General features: G+C 46.5%; 1 protein-coding gene across 1 annotated transcript; it reads left to right on the plus strand.

Moving 5' to 3' along the window:
* Nucleotides 1-676: 676 nt before the first annotated feature.
* parvg (parvin, gamma) lies at nucleotides 677-24,696 on the plus strand. The gene is made up of 13 exons (XM_048256366.1): nucleotides 677-837; nucleotides 1,392-1,442; nucleotides 17,052-17,116; nucleotides 17,822-17,924; nucleotides 18,305-18,445; nucleotides 18,735-18,850; nucleotides 19,234-19,292; nucleotides 19,398-19,450; nucleotides 19,608-19,669; nucleotides 19,785-19,853; nucleotides 20,136-20,237; nucleotides 20,964-21,036; nucleotides 23,816-24,696. Exons 2-13 carry the CDS (start codon nucleotides 1,427-1,429, stop codon nucleotides 23,887-23,889), a joined length of 933 nt encoding a protein of 310 aa, XP_048112323.1. The 5' UTR covers nucleotides 677-837; nucleotides 1,392-1,426; the 3' UTR covers nucleotides 23,890-24,696.
* The last annotated feature ends 653 nt before the right edge of the window (nucleotides 24,697-25,349 follow it).

A 25,349-nucleotide genomic window follows, 5' to 3' on the forward strand; every position in this document is an offset into this window, starting at 1 on the left:
CGAGAGGAGAGGTTTGGCCAGCCACAATGGGATTTAAAGGGTTAAACATAGATGCTAGGGGGTTCAAATGAATATATGTACAGTGTATGTAAAGTGTCAGATAATGAGTGAATTGTCCTCTTTATCACTATTTAACATAACCAGATCCCCTTTAACATGCCAGATCCCCTTGAAGAGTCAACCTATACTGTATGAACAACAGGAAACACTGAAGCAACCAAACCACACTCAAAGCCACTGGTGTGTGTGTGTGTGTGACTGTGACTGTGTGTGTGACTGTGTGTGTGCCTTTCTGTCACACTAGTGCTGTTGGAACGCATCACTTGAATTCTCCCTTTTCAGCCCCAATGTGTCTAGATAGATAGATAGATAGATAGATAGATACTTTATTGATCCCCAGGGGAAATTCAAGTCTATTCATCAGCATTGTGAAAACGTGCCACTTGTCTGGTCCTGCAAAGGCCTGCTGTGCTGAATAGTAGCCAGTCATGGGGACTTACATTTCAAAATGGTCTACATGGTGAATCCCAGCAAGCTAAATATGGCGAGTGACTAAAAAGAAAGAGGAAGTGTGTACCTCCTCACAACCACAGCTTCCCTTCATGTCAAATCATCACATGCTCAGAGACAGACGCTGGTGGCCCGCACATGCTCAGACAGACACCGGTGGCCCACATCGCATCGCCTCTGTGTTTCCGCTGATGCAGCTCTGCAACACAATCCAGAGTTCTTCTGCTGTCAGGACTGTCCACTCTCTTCTGGACAAACATTTTGTTTTGAGTTCAAATCTTAGGACACACTAAGGAGGGACGTCTGTGTGGTGCTGCTTCACTGCAGGTGAATATTTGCATATTTGTTCAGACAGTTACAGCAAATAGGACTGAGACGAAGAGAAGGCACTTGACATTTCTGTCAACATGCAAACACGAACACAGGGACTGGCAACACAGATGTCATGTAAGCAAAGAAAGCAAAAAAAAAAGACAAACAGGTTTGAACAAGGCAGTTTGGGGGATGGAAAAAGGGATTTTGACATCACAGTGAGGCAACCAACACTGACATGTAACCCCTGTTGTTGCATTAAAACCACAAGTACTGCGATGAAAAGAGCTTTGGAAAACAAGAATGTATTTCAATATCCAGACATTTATGCGTAAAGAAACATTTGACCCATATGTAGGCTTCTTGTCCAGGATATAGGTCAGAGTGGCATGATAAAGGAACATTTGACCAATATGTAGGCTTCTTGTCCAGGATGTCAGATTGGCATGATAAAGGAACATTTGACCCATATGTAGGCCTCTTGTCCAGGATGTAGGTCAGAGTGGCATGATAAAGGATGTTTATTTCAGATGAGCTGTGATCTCAGACTCTTGTCTCTGTCTCTGCAGGAGAGAAATGGAAGGAGCCATTGAGCAGTGTGCTGATGAGCCTCCTCAAGGGTGAGTGTGTGGACGGCTGACCGGCTCCTTCACTGGACAGCGAGTCATCCTCCACCTCAGAATTACTTCTGTCTATTTGTGTACTTTGTGATCAAGTGTATATCTAGCTACTGAGACAGCGACAGGATATCACATATATTGTAACACCTCCAATTATCACCCATTTCGTTCGAAAATTCTAAAACAACGATGTTTTCTTAATACTTCAAAATAGCATTTGATAAATGAACCTTACATTTTTCAGTAGCCTAGGTGTGTAGATTTGAACAAAATCTGGTTTGGTTCTTACCGGGGCTTTTACTGCCTGAAATATCCGATTTTGTTTACCGTGCTCAGAGGTTAGTGCTGGCCTGGTGGGTCGTCTATTCCCAACCTTTCTCACGGCACATCAATGGTTAGCCTGAGAATTCTCGTCGCAATTCAAAATTCCACTGGAGCTCCAAGCAGATTTGTACACGCAGCCTTACAAGACTGTTTACAGCTCTTCGAGTCACAGTAAAATGTAATTGTTGGTACATAGCTAATTTAGATACACTTATGGTGTGGGTGCTTGCATTTCTTTAGGAATCCGCCGTCTTGGTTTGTATAGAAATGAATAGTAAGTGACACATACACTTTGTAAGAGGATGGAAACATGGGACTGGTGGTAATTGGGGTCATTCCGATATCTCAGTCAATTCAGGTCAAAGCATGAGCCCCAGTAGTACGTGTTGGCAACAATACCTCAAGCAGCATCACACTGAGCACAGGGGCCCCCCAAGGCTGCGTGCTCAGTCCGCTGCTCTTCACCCTGCTGACGCATGACTGCACTGCAACCTACAGCAACAATCACATAGTGAAATTTGCTGACGACACAACTCTGGTGGGTCTCATCACTAAGGGCTTACGAGACTCAATACAGGTTGGAGGTCGACCATCTGACCACGTGGTGCAGGGACAACAACCTCCTGCTGAACGCCAGCAAGACCAAAGAGATTGTTGTTGACTTCCTGGAGAGGTCACACCCAACACCTGCCACTGACCATCGACGGTGCTGTGGTGGGAGAGAGCGAGCAGCACTAAATTCCTGGGGGTGCACATCAGTGAAGACCTCTCCTGGACCACCAACACTGCATCACTGGCGAAGAGAGCTCAGCCTGTACTTCCTATGAAACTCAGGCGAGCAAGTGCTCCACCAGCCATCATGACCACATTCTACCGAGGCACCATTGAGAGCATCCTCTCCAGCTGTATCGCTGTGTGGGCGGAAGCTGCACTGAATACAACAGGAAAGCCCTGCAGCGCATAGTGAACACAGCTGGAAGGATCATTGGTGCTTCACTCCCTCCCCTGAAGGACATTTACACCACCCACCTCACCCAAGGGGCTTAATCAAAATTGTGAGTGATGCAAGTCACCCCGCTCACAATCTGTTTGATCTACTGCCCTCTGGGAAGAGGTACAGAAGCCTGCGCCCCAAGACTACCAGACTCACCAACAGCTTCATACACCAAGCTGTAAGGATGCTGAACTCTCTCCTCCTCTCCCCTCCACCCTCAGCTACATAACATCCTGGACATTGGACCCACAATGGCGCCTGCACTACTCCACTTGCACACTTGAACACTTGCACACTTGTACACTTTACAACTTGGTGTTGTCCTGAAAACACAACACTTCTGCTGCTCTTACATAACTTGCACCACTATGCCACTTTCTTTTATTACTTAGGTCAAAACAGAACTACCCAAGCCTCTTATTGGCCTGACTTTGCACTAGTATTTCATTGACTGTCTATGCACAATTTCAAACAAATTTTGCTGCTCTTATTTTTTCATTATTATATGTGCCCTCTTATTTACTTATTTACTTACTTTTTTGTTTACTTGAATGTTATGTTTGTCTGTGGACTTAAATTGGTAAAATATGTCTTGTCTTCACCGTGGGATAGTGAGAAACGTAATTTCGATCTCTTTGTATGTCTGGAACATGTGAAGAAATTGACAATAAAGCTGACTTTGACTTTGACTTTGACAGTAGTCTGTGAGTGCCTCAGCCATAATGGGCTTGTGTTCAGTAGCCATAACTATGGGCTTGTGTTCAGTAGTCTGTGAGTGCCTCAGCCATAACTATTCTTGTCTTCAGTCACTTAGTTTCAATTTCAACCGTTTTGTCATAGGCTAAAACCTGGCAACCCAAAACCCAAATAAGGAAGCGGGTCCCGACTGCGCAGCCCCACATGCTCGACGCACCCGACCAGTAGCGCGACAATGTGACGTCACAGAAGCGCGACAATGTGACATCACAGAAGTGCCGTAACCATTTATACTAGACGGGCTCTGTTTATACTCGCGCGTGGTGGTCGCAACACTAGTTGCAATATTCTCCTGAACAGAGGTGTCGCTGTTGTGAAAAGACTAACATTAACTACTTACACAACAGAAGAAGCTGCAGTAAGAAACACCAGTAGCTAGCTTCTGTGATGGTACTTCAGACTTTGGGTGCTACTATTCACAACGTAAGTTACGCATATAACTATGGATCTGTGAGACCGAAGGATGACCGTCACTACGGTCTAAAAAAGGAATGATCACCTTCGTTTTGCCTATCACCGAGACCATATGTCAACAAAGTTATGCCCATGACTTCCGGAAGCAGAACGACTCGAGCTCCCGGTTCAGTCTCCTACCTTGAGCGCCTCAGGATGGTCCGAGCGACAAGGATAGTGACGGTCATCCCTCGGTCTCACAGATCCATAGTTACATGCGTAACTTACGATCTGTTCGACCTCAGTCTGACCGTCACTACGGTCTAAAAAGGGATGACACATACCAAAAAAGTCGCGAGGAGCTCTAAGCTAACCATTAAAACCTCGCCGGTCACGACATGAGGGCAGCGTCGCCAACCGAGCTGGGCGAAAGTGACGCCCACTCTATAAAACCTGGTAAAAGTGCAAGGCGTGCCCCATGAAGCCGCTGCACAGATATCGCTTTTGCTGGTACCCCTTAAGGGCAGCCCAAGATACTCCTGGTGGAGTGAGCCCTTGTACCCGAAGGGAACGGCATTCCCAGAGCCTGGTAGGCATGAGAAATAACCTCAACCAACCAATCGCGACAGCCGCTGTTTGGAAAGCGGTAGTCCCTGCTTCAGCCCCCCATAACAGACAAAAGTTGAGTGTGTTCCCTCCTAAGCTCTCAAAGCCCTGACTGGGCACAGAGTGAGCAACTTGTCGTGCTCTGCCTGTGAGGCAGCAGACGGCTGGAATTGGGTCAGCTCCAGAACCTGGTTGATAGACTGCTGACTTAGAACCTTAGGCAGGAAGTGACCTGCCCCCTGCCCGCCACCTCAGGCAGTCTCCGGAGAGGGCGACAGCTCTGGTGAGAAAGAGCCAGGAGAAAGATCGCAGATCTGCATCAGTAAGAGACATTAAAACGGTGGGCAAATCCCAGTTTGGTGCCCGATAAAGTGCTGGCAACCGGGCGGGCCCCTTTAAAAACTGACCAATCAGTGGATGCCTACCCAAGGGCCTCCCGCACCCTGGTGAAAGACTGAAATGGCCGAGGCATAAACCTTCACAGTACTGACCGCCTTGCCTTGATCCAAATAGGACTGCAAGAAGCGCAAAACTTGTGGCACAGGGCAAACCGCTGGCTCAAGACCCAAGCTGGCACACCAATCTGAAAAGATCCTCCACCTGAGTGCATAGCAAGCTCTAGTAGAAGGAGCCCTGGCGTTGTTCAGTCTCCTGCACAGACTCAGCTAGCTGTTCAATGACGGACTCTGCAGGGGCCAAACCCACAGGTGCAGGGCACCTGGGTTCGGATGCCAGATCTGCCCGTCTGCTTGTGACAGAAGATCCGCCCGGCAGGGTAACAGCCATGGCTGACCCGCAGGGAGCCGGAGAAGGTCTGGAAACCAAGGCCTCGGCCGCCACCGTGGAGCAACCAGCAGAACTGTGTGTTGGCCCTCCCTGATCCTCCGCCCGCAGGACCTGGAGAGGTACAAGAGGGGATGGAGGAAAAGCGTACAACAAGCCTGTCGGCCAGTCTTGTGACAGAGCATCCAGGGCCAAACTGCCTCCCTGTCCCACGAGAGAGTACCACTCTGGGCAGTGAGTCGTTTCTGCCGACGCAAACAGGTCCACTTGTGCAGTCCCATACTGAGCCCAGACCTGGCTGACCACCTCTGGGTTCAATCTCCATTCCCCCGGGAGTGGCCCGGTCCTGGAGAGAATGTCGGCCGCCCTGTTCTCCACGCTTGGAACGTGTACTGCCCTCACTGAAGCCAGACGCGGCCATGCCCATGACAGCAACTCCTCCGCCACCTGGAGGCACCGCCAGGACCTCGTGCCGCCTTGGTGATTGACATGATACACCGCCGAGGTGCTGTCTGACCTCACCAGAACATGTTGGCTTCGCAACCCTGGCAGGAACCTCTGCAGGGCGAGATGGATGGCCTTCAGCTCGAGGGCGTTGATGTGCTCTGGACGTCCAGGAGGGAGGCCACACGCCCCTCGCTGACAGCCCTTCCCAGACAGCTCCCCAGCCTGTCAGAGAAGCGTCTGTCAAGATGACTTGCCTCTTGTGAGGAAGGCCCCCCAGTGGAACACCCTGGAGTAAGAACCTCCTGTCCCTCCAAGGACGCCAGGGGCTCGGATGCAAGCAGGAGACACCCGCCTTCACATGCCTGTCGCCTCGGGTGGAGCTGAAAGGCATTGAACCAACACTGCAGGGGCGCTGCCTTCAGCAGGCCCAATGGCAGTACCAAGAGCTGCCGCCAGCCCATTAAGCCCAACAGCCTCTGGACTTTGTGGGCGGTGACCAGTCTGCCCAGCCGAAAGCCTGTCAGAGCCTCGGTCAAGCTGTCTGCCCTCCGCGGGAGTGAGAGACGCCATGCTGACCGAGTCGAGGAGGACACTAAGGAAATCCGCCTGCTGGCGGGCTGCAAGTTGCTCTTTTTTTCCAGTTGACCGTGAAACCCAGGGCCTGGATATGGGTCAGAACCCGTGTTGGTGTCGTGCACCACCTGCACCTGAGATGGGGCACAAATTAGCCAGTCGTCCAGGTACGGTAGGATCTTTAGGCCCTGGACCTGCAGGGGGGGCAGCTGCCACCACGCGAAGTAAAAATTCTGGGGGGCCAGTGAAAGGCCAAATGGGAGGACCTGAAACTGGAACACCCTGCCTTGGAAGGCTGGGGAGGAAGGACCTGTGTGCTGGGCAGATAGGGACGGAAGTACGCTGGGCCTTTTCGATCCAGAGACGTAAACCACTCCCCTTCGCGTACTCCTTACGCGGGCAGCGTGGATTGGGAGATGCATTGGCAGGCCCCAGGGAAGTCCATGCGGCGATGGACTGCTCGACCGGTGGCATATCCCCTAGCCCTGAGTCGGCCGGATAGGCAGCCTTTGCCAGCTGACGGCAACCTGATTGAATTGGGGGCTGTAGCGACTTTACCCCATGCCGCCCCAGCCCTCGCGGTAATCCATTGCCACGGGTATACAGGGTGGTGGGCTGCTGTGCGAGACGCCTTCCCAGACGCCCCCAAGGGAAGCCATGTCTGGCATAGGGGTCTGAAGACCCAGGATCTTGGAGGCACTCAACACCCGTGACATCAAGGAGCCGACGGGGACCTCCCCTGGCACCGTGGATTCATCAGTTGGCTCCACCATGTCTGAATGTAGCTCATCCAGGAGGCCGCCCCCGCCACGCCATCGATCGTGAGAACGAGGGGCATGGAGCGACAGCACATCCACATCACCCAGATCAACATCCGCACCATGGCTCTCAGGCCTGGATGGGGAGAGACCTTCCTGGCCAGGGGGCAGAGAAGGGGATGACGTACCCTGGAGACCCTTCAGCCTGTCCATTCTCCTAGCCAGAGCCTGGAGAGCTGCGAGAATCTGAAGCGACTCTGTGCCATTACCCTCGGTCATGGCAGCTGGAGCCGAGCGCTTAGCAGGTCCAGGGACCACCACCTGATCATGCCTGGGGACTCATGTTGCCGCCACGCCAGGGCAGAGTGTTTACGGCCATGCCTATGAGAGTGGGATGGTCGGTCGGGTGAGCCGCCTGTCCCGGCCCACGACGGGGCCACATGCCTGGTCAGCCCGGGCAGAGCCGCTCCTCCCTAGGAAGGTCACAGGCTGCGCCGCAGGGGCTGGGTCGACATCCTCCAGGAGGTGGGCGGCCCCAAGGCAAGCGACACTCTCTATGCCCGCCATTGGGGCCATCGTGGGCCCTACAGACTCTGCAGTAGTGTGCCGCATAGCCTACCACAGAAAAACACAATGCAATACAACACAATACAATACAATAAGGCACTTTACCTTGGCCGTATTAACGCACTGGGTCTGCAAGCAGCAGCCCGTGAAGAGATACAGCAGTGGTGTAATACAGTACACGGGTGGCCAAGCAGCGCAGGGGACACGCTTAGCAGGCTCACACTGGCCCAGCTTAGCTGCGGACAGCAGTGACGGGGTACACAACAGATACACAATGAAGGCGGCCACCAGTGCGCCGGGCACTCACGCCGACGCATAACACCAGTGGACAACTGGAGAAAAGACACACAGCAGCCTGCACCTCGTGCAAGACTGCACCTAGCAGACACAAACAGCTAAACTTACCTTTGCAAGTAGCCTAGCACACAACAACAAAGCTAACAAGAAGCATATAAGCCGCCGATCAGGCCCACACAGGTTCCGCTTCGCCAGAGCAGTAAACAGAAATAATAACGGTGGCCCACGCCGGGTGCGCTGAACGCACTCCAGCAGGCTCACACCAAGCCCAACTAGCCGCAACAGCCAGATAAGGTACACAGTAGTTAACAAACAACAACCCGAAACCTGGCACACAAAAGGAAAATAACACTGAAAACGGGCGTGCGCCGCAGCAGGTTGCACTAGCCCCTCCGCCAACAGGCAGTATGGGGTGAACTCACACTCTCACTCAACAAGTTAAACAAAGTTAAACGAAGTTTCCTGAAAAAAAACACAGGTTACTGCCACATGCAGACTAACAAACACAGTCAAAGCAAGAAAGCAGTGAAAGTACGCACTCACGCATCACAGGTCTCAGATGAGGCGATCAAGGTGAGAGACTGAACCGAGCAATCTCCGCCATTTACAAGCTCGAAATGCTCTAAGCCCGGAGGTCATGGGCATGACTTTGTTGACATATGGTCTCGGTGATAGGCAGAACGAAGGTGATCATTCCTTTTTTAGACCGTAGTGACGGTCAGAGTGAGGTCGAAACAGATCTACCATCATCATTATCATGTAGTTTCCAAGGTGTGTGCACAGGTAGATAGATAGATAGATAGATGGATATATAGATAGGTACTTTAGTCATCCCGAGGGAAATTTTAATAATTTAAACAGTTTAGTTAGCTGGCTAGCTAGCTAGCAGCTGGCTGAGTTTGTGTAATTTCCTGAAGTGGAAAGAGATTTTGTTCAGGCCTTAATAGATATCCTTTGTTTGAAAATAAATCGTTTCTATTCTTTCCTCTTAATTCCATGTGTTGCAACTCTCACTGGTAACTTTGTTAACTTATCCAGCAAACTATTAAAAATTCACGACTGTAACAAAACACTGCAACTCTCGCTTGCCCTCGAACTAGTCCATCTTCCTGTTTCCGCCTTGTCGCGCTCGTCTGAAAAAAAATGAGTGGTGCGCTACCGTGTGCTACACGGCCAAAACCCTGGCGCGCCAGAGAGATCTACGCCATTTTGACGTCACATTGTCGCGCTACCGGCCGGGTGCGTCAGGTATGTAGAAGTCTCGTCGTAAGCAAGCGGGCTAGTTGAATGGCCTACTCCAGAACTAGCTGTTGTGAAATTGTTGGGAATTTAATTGATTAACACATCACATAAACTGTTATTGAGTGTTGTTGATACACTGAACTTGTGCCCTTGGAACCAAATCTGACAGCAAGCAGCTTTGGAGTTTTGGAAGTAGGCTGCTGGCAGGCAGCTGGATACATAACTGGCATGCTTAATGGTAAGGTAAAAGCACGTGTATGAAACGTTATTAAATATGCAAACACAGATCCGGTATAAACACTGCCCCCAAAAAAATAAAATCTCCCGTTTTTGGAAAACTAAATGTTGACAGGTATGAACTATGGGCTTGTCTTCGGTAGTCTGTGAGTGCCTCAGCCATAACTATGGGTTACTATGGGTTACTGTAAGTACATTTTCCACGTATTTGTACTTTAGAATCTATAGTGCATACTTTTGACTTTTACTTTGTTACATTTTTCAGCATTTATCTGTACTTTTACTCCACTACATTTCTACACCATCGTTCCTTTTTACATTACATTACATCGTTCCTTTTTACATTACATTACATTTTTCTCTTTGCCAAACACGTTTGTTTCACCAGGGGGCTGGGTTGCTACCAAAGATAGAGCGCTACGTGCCCCGCTTCTAAATCTTTGAAACTAGTCTAGACCAGGCAAATCGTGAGCTTGTAGCCATCTGCATTCGGTAGGCTATATTCACCAGACCCATACTGGACATGCAACTGTGTTCTGTGCCCTGACCTGAGCATATGCTTGCCATTGTCTATTATCTGCAGCAGGGTCTCCTCTCCGATGAGATTGCGAGTCCGCGGAGCAGCGAAGTTACAGGCTATGCCCATGCGTCTGTCACACGTCTGATCATTTGCGGCACAAATGAATGGTAGACTATAGAACCGCTGTACGAAATTAAAATATTTCTTAATTTTTTGGGGTAGTAAAGTGAGCGCTCATTCAATGTTTATGCGCGTCTGCGCAAGTGAATCTGAACCTTATCATAAAGACACCTTTCTCAACAACTTTTCTGTTCAATCTGGACCGGCAGAATTGGCATTATGATCCACCCAACGTTTCCCTTGTCTACCCCGATAAATTTCAGGCTCTCGTGTTTTGCTGAATGATACTTAACTCAGCAGATCACACTAGATAACCAGAATTAGTCTCCAGAATTGTAAGTCAGAATGTAAACTGGGCCACGGATGGTAAGCAAAACAGGCTGTTGCTGAAGCGTCAGCGTAAGCGTAAGCCCTCGTTTCAGCCGTCCTCGTTTAGGACGTACGCGGTCAAGACGAGCAAGTTTACCTGTGTAAGTTCACCGAGCACAGTCGCCGACAAAGGCAAAAATGTGCCATTCCACCATATCTGTAATCACCGGCCATCACAGAAAACGGCATCATGCCAAAAGGGGCAGAAACCGCCTTCACCTCCAGCAACTTAAACGGTCCTTACCTACAGAAACCTCCTTCTCCATGGGCTTGTGGAACTGTCAATCCGCAGTCAACAAAACGGACTTCATAGCTGGCTATGCCAACCACCTTTCATTGGAACTCCTTGCTCTCACTGAGACTTGGATCAAACCAGAGAACACTGCCACCCCGGCTGCACTCTCCACTAACCTTACACTATCCCACACCCCGCCTATCTGGACCGGAGGCGGACGGGCCTGCTGATCTCCAACAAATGGAAATTCACCCCGCTACTGCCTTCAAACAAATATGTCAAAAATAAAACAAAAATTCCATGCCATCACAGTGATCGCCCCAGCAAAACTCTACGTGCTGGTCATCTACCGCCCTCCAGGCCAACTAGGTGACTTTATGGACGAACTTGACACTCTGCTGTCCTCCATCCCTGAGCATGACTGTCCGCTTCTGTTCTCCGGTGATATGAACATCCACTTAGATGCTCCAGGCTCAGCGGACTTTTGCCCTGATCCACTCCTTTGACCTCAAACTGGTTCAAAGCCCACCGACTCACAAAGCTGGCAAAGAGCTTGACTTGATCTTCACTCGAACTGCAGCACAGACACCCTCATGGTGACGCCTCTCCATCTTTTCTGACCACTTCTTCATCCAGTTCAACGTCAGCCTGACAGAACAGCCTCCGGCTCCTCAGCCGATGGTCCGCGCCCGCCCGCAACATCCGGAACCTGTCTCCAACGCACTTCTCCTCTGTGGTTGCCTCCAGTCTACCTCCACTCAACACCTTCTCCTCTCTGGAGGTTAATGAGGCCACAGACTCAAGGCTCTGCTCCACACTGACCTCGTGTCTAGGCGAGCTGTGCCCTCTTACCACAAGGGCCAGCTCAATCCAAACACTCTCATCCATGGCTAAATGATACCCTCCGATCGCGAAGCACCAAACTCAGCGGAGAGGAAATGGCACAAATCCAAACTAACTGATGACCTCAAAAAACTACTACCAGACACTCCTGACCTCCTTCTCAGCCAGCATCACTGCTGCTAAGACGGACTTTCTACAATGACAAAATCAACAGCTACAGACACTCGAAAACTTTTCTCAACCTTCAAATCGCTACTCAACCCTCAGCTGCCTCCTCCTCCATCCAGCCTTAAGGCTCTGGCATGGTCCTGCGTCACATTTTGCTGCGGTCCAAGACGTCGGCCATTTTGCCATGGATGTGAAGCATACTCCAATTTCTGCTGTCCTGAATGCGCGCGTTAAATTGTTAAGGTTAGCGCCTGCGCACTACGGATTAACTGTGATACTCTGCCCCACCAACTGGGGCAGTATGCGTCCGAGCCTGAAAGTAGGACACAACCACCAAAGAAGCCTGAAACGCCTGAAGAAAAAAAGAAGAACTTGGGATGTGCTAGCACTAAACAAAGGAAGAGCTGATGAAGGAAAAAAGCACCACGAGTGCGCTCGCCTGTCTGCTGGGAAGTTTGATAAGCTGGCCCATCGTGACGCCTCCATTTATCATCCACCAGAACACACACAGCACACCTGTTGGTATAGCTGAGAGACTAGCTTAGCCTACTTGCTTATTAGGCTACTTAGCCTGTAGCTAAGTGACTCGGTGCTGCGAGGGCAGCAATATTGGTGCGATACAAAGTAGACATTTTTCTGAACACATGCAGCAGTGTCATGGTAAGAAAGAGTTGTGCATTGATGTCCTCAATTAAATTTGTATTGAGTCTTCACACCTGCCTCATACCAAAAGTATGAACCAAAACCTGTAAATATGACGGTCAATAAAAGTTTTGAAGTAACTATTTTTGTTCATAATGTATGTCTCACTGTGATAATGGGTGTATTTAGAGCGAGAGGTAGCCTACACTGTAGGTTATTCCTTCAATTATTATTATGATAACATTATCCGGTGTTGACAGGCGAGTTTCGAGATTGAGTTCAGCATTGTTCAGGAGTAGGCTAGGTGATAATGATTGCACCTGGGAGAGGTAGGCTACATTCCCTTTATTATTATAATCACTATTGATAACATATAATGAACAGGCGAGAATGCATCTCGATCAGCAAGTGTTACTGGGTTTAACCTGAGCGTTGTAGATAGATACCTTTAATTGGCTCTGGTTTTTCGCGAATTTGATTTCAGCATACGCTCATTTTAAAGATGCATTTAATCCGAAGTCATGTCAGCTCTCTATGCAGGGAGTAAGGCTATCATTGTCTATGATTAGTTTTATTGTATTGTTTACCATCTCATTCAGTGCTATATGATCCAGGGCTCATGACCAAATCAAGCCAATATAATAGCCAGTAGCCACAATGAGCCCATGCAGCCACCCTGTTTCGGACAATCAAAGGTAACGCACAGAACGGCCAGCAGACAGATAATTCGCCCCCAACTCATTTAAAATGTGGTGTCTTGAAATACTTTGGGTTCTACACCATAGATGGTAAAGTGACCGCTAAATATAATGTTAAAGAATGTATCTGTGGATTGTGGCTTTACATCGGTCAAAGTTGACTCCATGTCGTGGTGTCTCCACGTAACTCAAAGCCAGGCAAGCTGAGGACAGGCTTGTTCCATCACATTATGGTAACCAAACAAGTCTTCTTCTGTCTAGGTTTGTTTCACGCTTAAGTGTTGTTCTTCTATGTGGTCCACCTACTGGAGGGGAGTGTTTACAGCAGTTCCGTTTCACACATGCGCAGTCCACGCTACTTTGACGCTGGTCTTTCGGTCGACTCAAAGACGCGAATGATGCTGTAAAAATTACGCAATTCGTCCACATCGCCACCAGTACACGCTGGCGCTGGACGAGACGCTGGACCGCATTACCAGGCTTTACTGCAGATACCCTCGCCTCATTTTTTTACAAACAAAGTGGCGGGCAATCAGCAGTCAATTCTCTACATGCCCACTCAACGATATGACTCAGATACCGCACTCCTACAACCTCTAGGGCAGGGTCTCAAACACCCGGCCCGCGGGCCAACCGCCCGTCCGCCCATTCGGGCGCGGCGATGTCAAAATAATAATGTAATCCGCCCTTGAGACTTTTTTTAATTCACAAAACAACGATACTGATTAAAATAGACGATAGTTCCAAGCACGGGTGACAAATCTCATTTGTACTCTGCTCCACTATGTGCTAGATATCCAGAGCTTCATTGAAACCCAAAATTGCTGCGCAAAGTTTTCAGGAAATACTTGTATTAGCGAGAAACACAAAGACGCAGCATTTGTAATGACGCGAAGGATGCAGGCCATAGTGTTGCATAAATTGAAGCAGAAATTAAGCAGAAATAGGCCTACACCAAATGTTGAAAACGTTTCACGGTGATGAAGTCTTAGGTAGGCTATGTTATTCACCTATTTTAAATCTGAAGGAGAATATCCTTTTGGAGATTATGATCGATCGCCTATTGAATGGAGGTGCGTCTATGTGGACGGTGTCCACTAAGCATACCATGCTTATTTCGACCCTCTGCCCAACATAGCTTGGAGGTTGCCGTGGTAATCGGATGATAGTGTCCGTAATGGACGTGGGTACAGACAGCAGGGCTAGTAGAAATAGGGCTCTAAACTACAAAGTCACCCGCAATATGATGCGAACTTCTGGGTAGTCAGATTACCCATAGATAGGAACTGGATTTGACCAGAATGCTTTATTGTAGGCCTTGTGGTTTAGAAACCATATCCATCTTAGGTGTTGGTATACATCGTAGGTGTTTTCCTGTTAATTTGTTATGTGGGTAATATGAAAAAAGGAAAGTAAACCTGCTCAAATATGTTCATCCAGTATTTACTGAAAGGTGCATCATTTGAGGTGCTTGCCATCCAGTGGCAAATTAGATGGGTAAATTTACCCCCTTCATAAACTTTTGTTTTACTAAAGATTTTTACATTTACAGTAGGACTTTATCTCTGACCACTTTCAAGCCATGGCCTTTTGAAATTTTGATATAAAAATCCAATGGTGTTGCTTTCTTAACCCTGACGCCTATAGTTTGCCAGGTTTAAAAAAGTTATGAGAGGAAAATATTTTTATTTGGTGTGAAACACACACATACCTGTTTTTATGTTTTTCATTTGTTTTATAATTTGTATTAATATTTATTTTATCATTATTTTATTTATAAGCTAAGGTTGCTATAGCACAGGTGTCTAAAACTAGATAAAAACACTTGCACATTCTGTTTGCAGTTTTGTGTGGTATTTAAAAAAAAGAACATTGCATTTTCATGCCCCCTTGGTTTCAGCACGGATCTCGGATTGCCTCTCAGACATAGCTACATGGATGAAGGCACACCACCTCCAGCTGAACCTCTCAAAGACTGAACTGCTAGTCCTCCCAGCTAAACCTACCATACACCACGACATCAACATCAAATTTGACTCCCTGTCTGTTTCACCTACCAGGACTGCAAAAAATCTAGGAGTTGTTCTCGACAACCAACTAAACTTCTCAGATCATGTTGCCTCAGTCGCCCGGGTCATGCCAAGCCGCACTCTACAACATAATGGAAAAATCAGGACTTACTTGACTCAAGATGCTACCCAACTTCTGGTTCAGGCAATAGTCATCTCACGACTCGACTACTGCAATGCCCTCCTGACAGGTCTCCCAGCCTGGTCTACAACCAACCCAAAAGGGCACATGTTACCCCTCTGCTCATCCAGCTACACTGGCTACCTATGGCGGCCTGCATCAAATTCAAGGCTCTAACGCTTGCCTACAAAGTAGTCTCCGGTTCTGCTCCCACCTACTTGAATGCCCTCATACAGACATACGCTACCTCCAGACCGCTCAAGGCCCTCAGATCTAACGACGCCTAGCTCTACCACCGTACGCTCAAGCCAATCCAAACTTTTCTCATCTGTTGTTCCTCGTTGGTGGAACACACTGCCAGCTCCTACAAGGGCAGAGACATCCTTCTCCATTTTCAGAAAACTCCTGAAGACCCAGCTCTTTAGAGAACATCTCCTCTCATAGCAGCACTTACAACAAGTCTTACTGATCCTAGCACTCACCAGCCGTCTCAAACTGACAACTAACTGTTAAAAACAGCACTCACTGATGCACTTATTCTTACTGTACTCTAATGTTTTTAAATTGTCCTAAAATTGTTGAGAACTGCTCTAAAACTTAAACTGTTTACTATGTTGTTAGTCGCTTTGGCTAAAAAGCGTCAGCCAAATGTAATGTAATGTAATGTAATGTAATGTAATTACATCAGCTTAAAACTATCTAGCCTAGTATAACCTAAAACTAGCTTTATTAAATTGCCACACCTCATAGGCTACTGATTTTTTTTATAGGCCTATAGATATTAAGATAATAAATCATTATCTTATCCAAGTACTTTTACTTTTAATATTTAAAGTACATTTAAAATCAGGTACTTTTTACTTTTACTTAAGTAGGGTTGGCATTGTGGTACTTTTACTTTTACTAAAGTAAATATTTATCTGCTTATTTGTACTTTTACTTAAGTACTGAGTTTTAGTACTTCCTCCACCACTGGCCTCAGCCATAATGGGCTTGTGTTCAGTAGTCTGTGAGTGCCTCAGTCATAACTATGGGCTTGCTGTCTGTGAGCACCTCAGCCATAACTATTCTTGTCTTGCCTCAGTCAACGCCTTCACAGCTCTTTTCAGTGATCGTCCTTTAAAGCCAAAATCTAACAGAAGGGTTGTGACTTTGCTACAAAGCATCTAACACCCATCTTCACTGGTCTTGTCTGTGTTTAATACAAAGCATCTAGCACCCCTCTTTACTGGTCTTGTGTGTGTTTAATACAAAGCCTCTAGCACCCCTGTTCACTGGTCTTGTGTGTGTTTAATACAAAGCCTCTAGCACCCCTCTTCACTGGTCTTGTGTGTGTTTAATACAAAGCCTCTAGCACCCCTCTTCACTGGTCTTGTGTGTGTATTTGCCTTTCTTGTTTTCTTGCTTCTGCTGCCAGTTCTGTACTTTAACATCTTCCGTTTTTGGCTTCCTTCATCACACCTTCAAAGAAAATCGTTTGCTCAAAGAAGAAGCCGATGCGCTGACACACAAAAACAACACCATGTCTGGTCTCAACGTAGTCACACTCACAACAATACGCTTTGGAACTTGCAGTTACCATCTGACATCCACCAGGAGTCTCCAGGCCCATGTTTTGCCCCACCCTCCTGTACTGCCCCACCCTCCTGTACTGCTGCTATTCCTAATCACACGCTTGTGATTTTAAACCTGATTATGTCTCCAGATGTAGTGACCGCGGGTCAAATTAGTTTTCCAACCAGGCAAAATAATCTTTAAAATATGCTTTCACCTCTAACAACAACAAGGCTTCAAGCTTCAAGCTCAGAATATGAATTTTGTGTGATCTTTATGATCTCTGAATGCAGGTGAAAAGAGACAGATGATTCAGCCAACGTGCCTGAATGACCCCAAACTGAAGATTCTGCAAGAGGTGAGGCCAGTTTCTTCAGTGCCTAAAATTCCCACAGTCCCAACGGTGACCATGTCAAATAGGCTCCTGATAAGATAGACGACAAAGGAAGTTCTCCCTTTCGCTTTATTACCTCTCACCAATAAAGAACTAAGTTTGCATAACAGTGAGCAGCTTTATCTCCACCTGTCCTGGCACTGCAGGACTCCTAGAGAGGTAATAAAAATGGTCTTACATGGGCCGTCACTAAATGCTGATGATAAGCCCAAGTGCCACATTAAACCAAATGAATTGCTACTGCGGTTACCTCATAAGCTGTGGACAACGTTCCTTTATAGAGACAGCTGTTAGAAGACACTTTCATATTACTTAGCCTATCATATCTGATTAATTTATAAAACACTTTTCCATCCTTAGTCAGTTTCCCATAAGATTACAGTTGCTTATATTCTGCATCCCATCATGCTTTGCAACATAATCACTTTGATATTTCCTTCAGACAGACATGACTACCTGGTTGCTCAGCTTTGTGCGATACTATAGCATATTTAAATCAGAGAAAAGTATTTCAGGTATAAGTGTAAAAGGTCAGACAGCAGGTTTGGAAGATTATTAGCAGCAGCAGTGTGTGCTTGCTGTTGATCACAGAGCCATGTGTGTGTGTGTGTGTGTGTGGTACATGTGTGTGTGTGTGTATGGCACATGTGTGTGTGTGTGTTGCTGCAGGTCCTGGTGGACTGGATTAATGCCACTCTGAAGCCAGAACACATCGTAGTGCTGAACATAGAGGAGGACCTCTATGATGGGCTGGTGTTGCATCATCTCTTAGGTGAGCCTGTGGCTCCATCTGTGTTTATATATGTATGTATGTACCTGTCCTGTTATGTTTACAGTATATGGGCTGTGTGTGTGTGTGTGGTTGTGTTATGTGTCTGTGTGTTAATATATGTATGTACCTGTCCTGTTCTGTTTATATGAGCTGTGTGTGTGTGTGTGTGTGTGTGTGTGTGTGTGGTTATGTGTCTGAATGGTTTTGTGTCTGAATGGTTTTGGCTAGCAGTTAGGGTTAGGTTAGGGTTATGCCAGCCTCTGATAATGACTATCAGGCAGGCTAGGGCATATCTCAGGCATGAGCTAGGCAGGCTAGCAGTTAGGGTTAGGGGTTATGCCAGCGCAGCCTCTGATAACGACTATGCGTGCGTATCTCAGGCAGGCTGGCAGACGAGCACGTGCCCGTGGAGGAGATCGCCATCACGTCAGAGGCCCAGGTGCGGAAGCTGGGGGTCATCATGGAGGCCCTCAACACCAAGCTGGGGGTCACTGATGAGACCGCAAAATGGAGCATTGCTCGTGAGTCAAGTTGACAAGCAGCCATAAAACAGTATCCACAATACATCACAATTACATATTAGTTGTGAATTGGATTAGGATGCTCTTTGCAAAGATTGAGACTTAATGTTTTTTCAAAAACTGTGGTATCATTCATACCACATAAGAAGACATTCATTGATAATGATGATGTTTTCTTTTCCATGTTTTCTCCATTTATTTTGGATTATGTTGGTGTTTGTCACACGTCTTTGTCTTTGGCGAAGCGTTACTGGTGCTAACAGCACTGCCCCCATGCCCTCTCCCCCAGTCATCCACAGCAAGGACCTGCTGGCCACTCTTCATCTGCTGGTTACCATGGTGAAGCGCTTCCAGCCTGACCTGCCGCTGCCCCCAAACGTCAGCGTGGAAGTCGTCCGCTTTGAGGTATGTTCAGCAAACCCCAAACTGTAAGCTCTTCCACAACAGAGCGCGCTCACTATCTCCCATGAATAATCACTATGCCTACATGCAGGGCTATGTTTTATATTTAGATTATAACAATGTCTGAAGAGCCTATTCCCTTTTCTTTAGTACTGCAGACAGCTGCTCATATCTTTATTTATATTTAGATTATAACAACGTGTGAAGAGCCTATTCCCTTTTCTTTAGTCCTGCAGACTGCTGCTCATATCCTGCGCATTCTGTTACCAATAAAGCAACTGGATAAGACTCTCAGAGACTTGTAACGTACATCAGAGGTTCTATTCCTCGTGTAAGACCTGTATTCATACATAATTACCATACAAACATATTCCTCCCGCTCCCAGGTCAACAGAAGTGGAATCAAATCAGTTAAACACATTGAACACATCACAGAGGGTCGGAGGTAGGCCATTTCAATTTCAACATTTCAATTTGGCTTGGTGTCCCTTCCATTGGCCCCAGTATTAAAGGAACTAAACCTTTTATCGCCTTCCTGTCATCTTCACAGTGATTTAGATAAAGACTCTGACAAAGTGTCAGGGGGAGGAAACCATTCTGAAAGTGAGTAAAAAAAATCATTTGAAGACTGGGCTTCTCTTTGTGCCTTGTATAAGGGGATGTGAGTTTAGCGGTAATACCGTTGGGATACCGCAAGTGTTAATACTGCTGGGATAAGATCTCTCCTCTTTTCTCTCTCTCTCTCTGCTTTTGTCTGTAGAGCAAGACCATATTGATCAGCTCATGCTCCTTGAACCACAAAAGATCTCTGCATTCAAACAGGTGCTAATGAATTTCAGTTATATTTTTAGCAATTCTACCTTGTAATACATTTGAACATCCTTTAGGAACACATTGTATGCTGGTTAATTATCTATGTTTCTCTCTCCCCCAAAAGGCCATCCTTCATTTTGTTAACAAGAATATGTCATCCCTGGGTCTGCAAGTGCTGGAGATGGAGAAGCAGGTATGAAGGGACCCCCCCCCCAACACACACGTACAGACGCAAACACACACACATGCACGCGTGTGCGCACACACACACACAGACACAGACACATGCCACACACACACTCTTCAATACATACAAACACACAAATACACACAAAAAAACAAATACACACAAACAAACAAATACACACACACATACAAAGACACAAATACACACAACAACACAAAGACATGCTCTGAGAAATGACATTACATGGCAGAAGACTACATGTTGTCATAGTCATGCTGGTTCGCTCAGTTTGCAGATGGCGTCATGCTGCTCCTGTTGATTGGACAACTTGAGGGCTTTTTCATCCCCCTTTATGACTTCAGCCTCAGCCCATCATCTGACCCTGACATGGTAAGGTTGTGTGACAGTGCTGACCTGTCCATCATGTGATCCTGACATGGTGAGGTTGTGTGACAGTGCTGACCTGCCCATCATCTGACCCTGACATGGTGAGGTTGTGTGACAGTGCTGACCTGTCCATCATGTGACCCTGTCATGGTGAGGTTGTGTGACAGTGCTGCAACTGTGCCTGTCCATCATCTGACCCTGACATGGTGAGGTTGTGTGACAGTGCTGACCTGTCCATCATCTGACCCTGACATGGTGAGGTTGTGTGATAGTAGTGCATCTGACCCTGACATGGTGAGGTTGTGTGACAGTGCTGACCTGTCCATCATGTGACCCTGTCATGGTGAGGTTGTGTGACAGTGCTGCAACTGACCCTGACATGGTGAGGTTGTGTGACAGTGCTGCAACTGACCCTGACATGGTGAGGTTGTGTGACAGTGCTGCAACTGACCCTGACATGGTGAGGTTGTGTGACAGTGCTGCAACTGTGCCTGTACCCTCCAAGTCCTGTAAGGAGAATTGGCTCCGTGCCATAAGTCAAGCTCTATGAGCATGGTCTTCTCATTAGTCCTCAATCCTACCTTTCTTCCATTAGAAATGACGGATGAATATAAATACTGTATCATAAATATAAATACTGTATCATAAATACTTTAATGACACTCTCAAATGCTTCCATTAATGAGCATATATATTTTCTTTTTTTCATGTGACGTCTATGATTGGCAGCTACACAATGTCACTCTGGCCTTGGAAATACTCCATGACCAAAACATCCACGTGGGCAATGTTGATCCCCAAGGTGAGACTAACAGACTCTTACGTCTCTCACGTCTCTAGAGCAGACTTCTGCATTTAGCCTATGTGTTGACACTTCCTGCTCATGAAGCTTGCAACACGTGAGTAACAACTTGCAGCTAGCAGGTAGTAACAATTCTTTTCGGCATTGGCATTGAGTTGGGCAGCAGCATATCATTTCTCTCAGGTAGTGTTATGCTAAGAGTTGGGCAGCAGCATATCATTTCTCTCAGGTAGTGTCATGCTAAGAGTTGGGCAGCAGCATATCATTTCTCTCAGGTAGTGTTATGCTAAGCAGTAAACATGTTTGTCCAGCCGACAGCTACAAAGCTGTGAAGCGGTGCAACACTTATGAACAAATGCTGATTTGTGCCCACCGGTTGTGTTGAGCCCCATCACTCTCTGAATACAAATGTATGAAGGGACAGGCAGCGTTAGCCGCGTGGGACATGGATGGGAGAGCATGCGGCTCGTAACGGCCCTGCTCACCAGAGGACATAATCATTCACTGGGAGTTTCTCAGTCAGTCAAAGCCCCCGGAGGAAGGGTGTCAGTCTGTGGATGGGCTCTGGGCTAAATGATGAATATGAATGGGCGTTGGATGTGTCTGAGTGTGTGTCTGAAGGGCTTGCCTCTGACATATTGTGGTATCACGTCAAGCTAACCCTGCTGAAAAAAACAGCTAGAAACCAGCTTATGCTGGTAGCTGGTTTTAGCTGGTCTTTGCTGGTTTTCTTCCAGTTCTTGCTGGTCTTTGCTGGTGTAGCTGGTTGGACCACCAGCTGGATATGCTGGCGTAACCATCTGAGGAAGCTGGTCATGCTGGTTTGACCAGCCTGTCGTATGGGATACAGCTGGTGCAAGATGTTCATGCTGGTGACCAGCCTGCCAAGCTTGACATTGTTGGTGTAAGATGGTCATGCTGGTTTGACCAACATAAGCTGGCACGGCCAGTTAAACCAGCAGTGTAGACCAGCAACACCAGCTAAAATGACCAGCTTGAGGTGGTACGACAAGCAAAACCAGCTAAATTACCATCGTTAGGTGGGTAAACCAGCTGAAGGTATGTTTTCGCAAGAGATTTGCTGGTCAAGCTGGTCAACCAGCAAACCACCTTTAGCTGGTCAGGTTGTTTTTTTCAGCAGGGAAGGAAAGATCTGAATCCTAATCTCATATGGGAGAAAGTCTGTGTGTGTATGTGTTCGCATCTATATGTTTATGTGTGTTCATATATGCTTATGTGTGTTTGCCTATATGATGTATTTTGGTTTGTGTTTATGTCTGTGTTTATTTTTAAATGTTAATGTTGACTGATGAAACTTAAATCAAGGAACTTAACACAAATTGTGCAAACTAACCCACAAGCAAGCCATAAACTGAATTAGCCCATTAAGCGCTTGCTTCAATTATCAAATAACCTCATGCATTGAAATACTCATTGTAGACAGGACATGTGGATGACAACTTCATGGGATAAAGTAATTAGTTTAGCCAGAGGGGGATGATACATCCTAAAACAGACTCATTAAATGAACACATAACTAAATTACCTTTTCCTGACCTTTATGTCTTTGATTAAATGCTTTGACTCTTCTCCTTAGCTGTGGCAGTTTAAAAATGACATAGCTCCCACTTCTGGTATAAGTGTAAAAAAGGCCCCTCTTACTTGGACTGTTCTGCTCTCCCCCTGCAAATTGGTTCAGTCCATGTGTTAGTTCAATCCAAATGCTTGAGATGTCTCATTAGGTTGGAGATGAGAAGTGTGTTCAGAAATTGTGTATAAATTCCTGTGTTAGTGTGCGTCCATCGAAATGTAAGTTGTTATAATAGAAGTCATGTTACCCTGAGGTGACAACTGTATTTAATTAAAATACAATAATTCTAGGCTAGGCTATAGAATTCAAGGCTAGCCATGTCGCTAATAATGTGCCATGCCGCTAATAATTTGCTAGGTGCTAGTTTGCTAAATTGTTAGTTATCATGCTAGTTACAGATATTAGCCCTGGTAAGCTAACATGGCTTGTATAAATGCTAGTGCACTTTAAACTTTAGATATGTTTCATTATGACTTACTTAATATCTGTTTAGGACATATAACCGTGTTGTGGATTCTTAGCCACTATATCATGCATGTTGCTTGTGTACCGCATGTGCTAACCTCATGGCCATTGGTGTTAGCCTAGCACTAGCCATGGTAAACTGCATGAGTGCAGCCTAGTGGACAGATGGTATAATTGTCTCAAGCTGCACATTTAACTGTTTGTTCAACCAAGCAGTGTTGATAGGATTGCCTGTATTGTACATGACATGCCATTCTGTATTTGTGCATTTGTGTTGCAGAAACCACACCCTCACACATACACTCATTCACCACTTTTGTCCTTTGAAGATTTCAAGAGCATTAAAGACAACTAATAACTAAGTAGTGATTTGACTGTCTCTCAGTGGTGGATTTGGCTCCGAACTCTTAGTGTAGCTAAGACGGACATTGTCATCCTGATCTTCTTTTCAATAAGGTTGTGACACAGAGATCATTTCTTTCCAAACTGTTGGATTTTGAGTGTGATTAAGGGGCAAGAATGAAGACCATTAGCCCCAGTGGGTTAGTGTGGGAGACTGATGGTGATCGGGATGGAGAGAGACACAGCTATTTTATTTGAGACCCGAGGCTGGATATGTAAGGCTTCAAGCTGCGATGCTCTGGCAACATTCTTGTCTTTTTTTGTTCTCATTCTTATGCGAACCAGCTGCCACTGTGTGACACGTTGTTTATCTATTTGTAGACATTGTGGCCCAGGATGTAAAGGCCACACTGAGGGTCCTGTACGCGCTGTTTAAGAAGCACAAGAGCAAGTGACCTGGGACGGGACTGAGGGTCAGCCGATGGAACCACCAAGGAGATCTTAGCTCATAACTCACACAGTGTTCAATAATACCAAGTCAAAACAGTGTCACCAAACAATGAATTTGCTTTAGATTATGTTCTTCTTTTTCACCCACACCCATTTTCCACACCTCCCTCTCACCCCATCATTACGGTCAGACACACACAGACAGCACATCCATGGTATGGCCTCAACAGTATTATTTGAATAGAATAATGAGTTTGAGCCATGTGCCTGACGTGCTCAGCCTGTGGAGGAGCAGAGAGGGTGGGAGTCAGTGGGGGAGATTCGTCACTCACGCTGACATTAACAAGACAGTGAGCAGCCTTAGCCACAATGGCCATCAAGAGAAGTGTGCTTTCCTGGATAACAACGTTACTGAATGTCACATATTTCAACTCTTCTGAATCCTCCCCCTTCATTCTTCCATTTGCTACCTTTGAACTACTGCAAGGGCCTCAGGGGACTGACTGTAAGATGTGTGCCATATGCAATATGGTCTCCTTTGACGTTCTGTGACTGACTGTAAGATGTGTGCCATATGCAATATGCTCTCCTTGGGACTGACTGTAAGATGTGTGCCATATGCAGTATGCTCTCCTTGGGACTGACTGTAAGATGTGTGCCATATGCAGTATGGTCTCCTTGGGACTGACTGTAAGATGTGTGCCATATGCAGTATGCTCTCCTTTGTCCTTCTGTGACTGACTGTAAGATGTGTGCCATATGCAGTATGCTCTCCTTGGGACTGACTGTAAGATGTGTGCCATATGCAGTATGCTCTCTGTAAGATGTGTGCCATATGCAGTCCTTCCTTCTGTGACTGACTGTAAGATGTGTGCCATATGCAGTATGCTCTCCTTGGGACTGACTGTAAGATGTGTGCCATATGCAGTATGCTCTCCTTTGTCCTTCTGGGACTTGAAGTGTAAAGGTCATGATGAAGTCCATGTGCTCGACCTCAGCGTTTTACCATCTCCACAGTTACTATTGACTGCATCAGATCAGCACGATGGAGTTCCCTTCCAACAGTCCTGAAAGCTGTGGAGGTTTCTAGGATCTTGGCTTCCCCTTTGAAATGTGTACGGCCACTTCTCTCCTTGGCTTCTTTTGAATGCCTTCATGGTCTATTTATGGTGATTTGAATGCCTTCATGGTCTATTAATTTATGCTGATTTGAATGCACAATATGTAAGTCATTTCATATCAATGTGAGTAAAGAATGTATTAAAACATGATAAAGACTGTGTATATTAATCGTTACTAAATTATTAGAATGGCACAACATAATGCTTAATCTGTATTGTATTTGTCAACATTATCAATCCTTCTTTTTGAACATAAAAGACAAGTTGTATAATTTGAAAAGATGCATCATCTCATGTTTCAGACAAGATGGGCTTCACTTTAAAGAGCAGATTCATGTTCACTT

This window comes from Alosa alosa, chromosome 11, assembly GCF_017589495.1.
Source record: "Alosa alosa isolate M-15738 ecotype Scorff River chromosome 11, AALO_Geno_1.1, whole genome shotgun sequence".
Lineage (NCBI taxonomy): Eukaryota > Metazoa > Chordata > Actinopteri > Clupeiformes > Clupeidae > Alosa > Alosa alosa.

Coding starts and splice junctions, on each gene's coding strand:
- parvg (XM_048256366.1), top strand. Junction 17,117..17,821: donor AACTGAAGATTCTGCAAGAG/GTGAGGCCAGTT, acceptor GTGTTGCTGCAG/GTCCTGGTGGACTGGATTAA. Junction 19,670..19,784: donor AGATCTCTGCATTCAAACAG/GTGCTAATGAAT, acceptor CTCCCCCAAAAG/GCCATCCTTCATTTTGTTAA.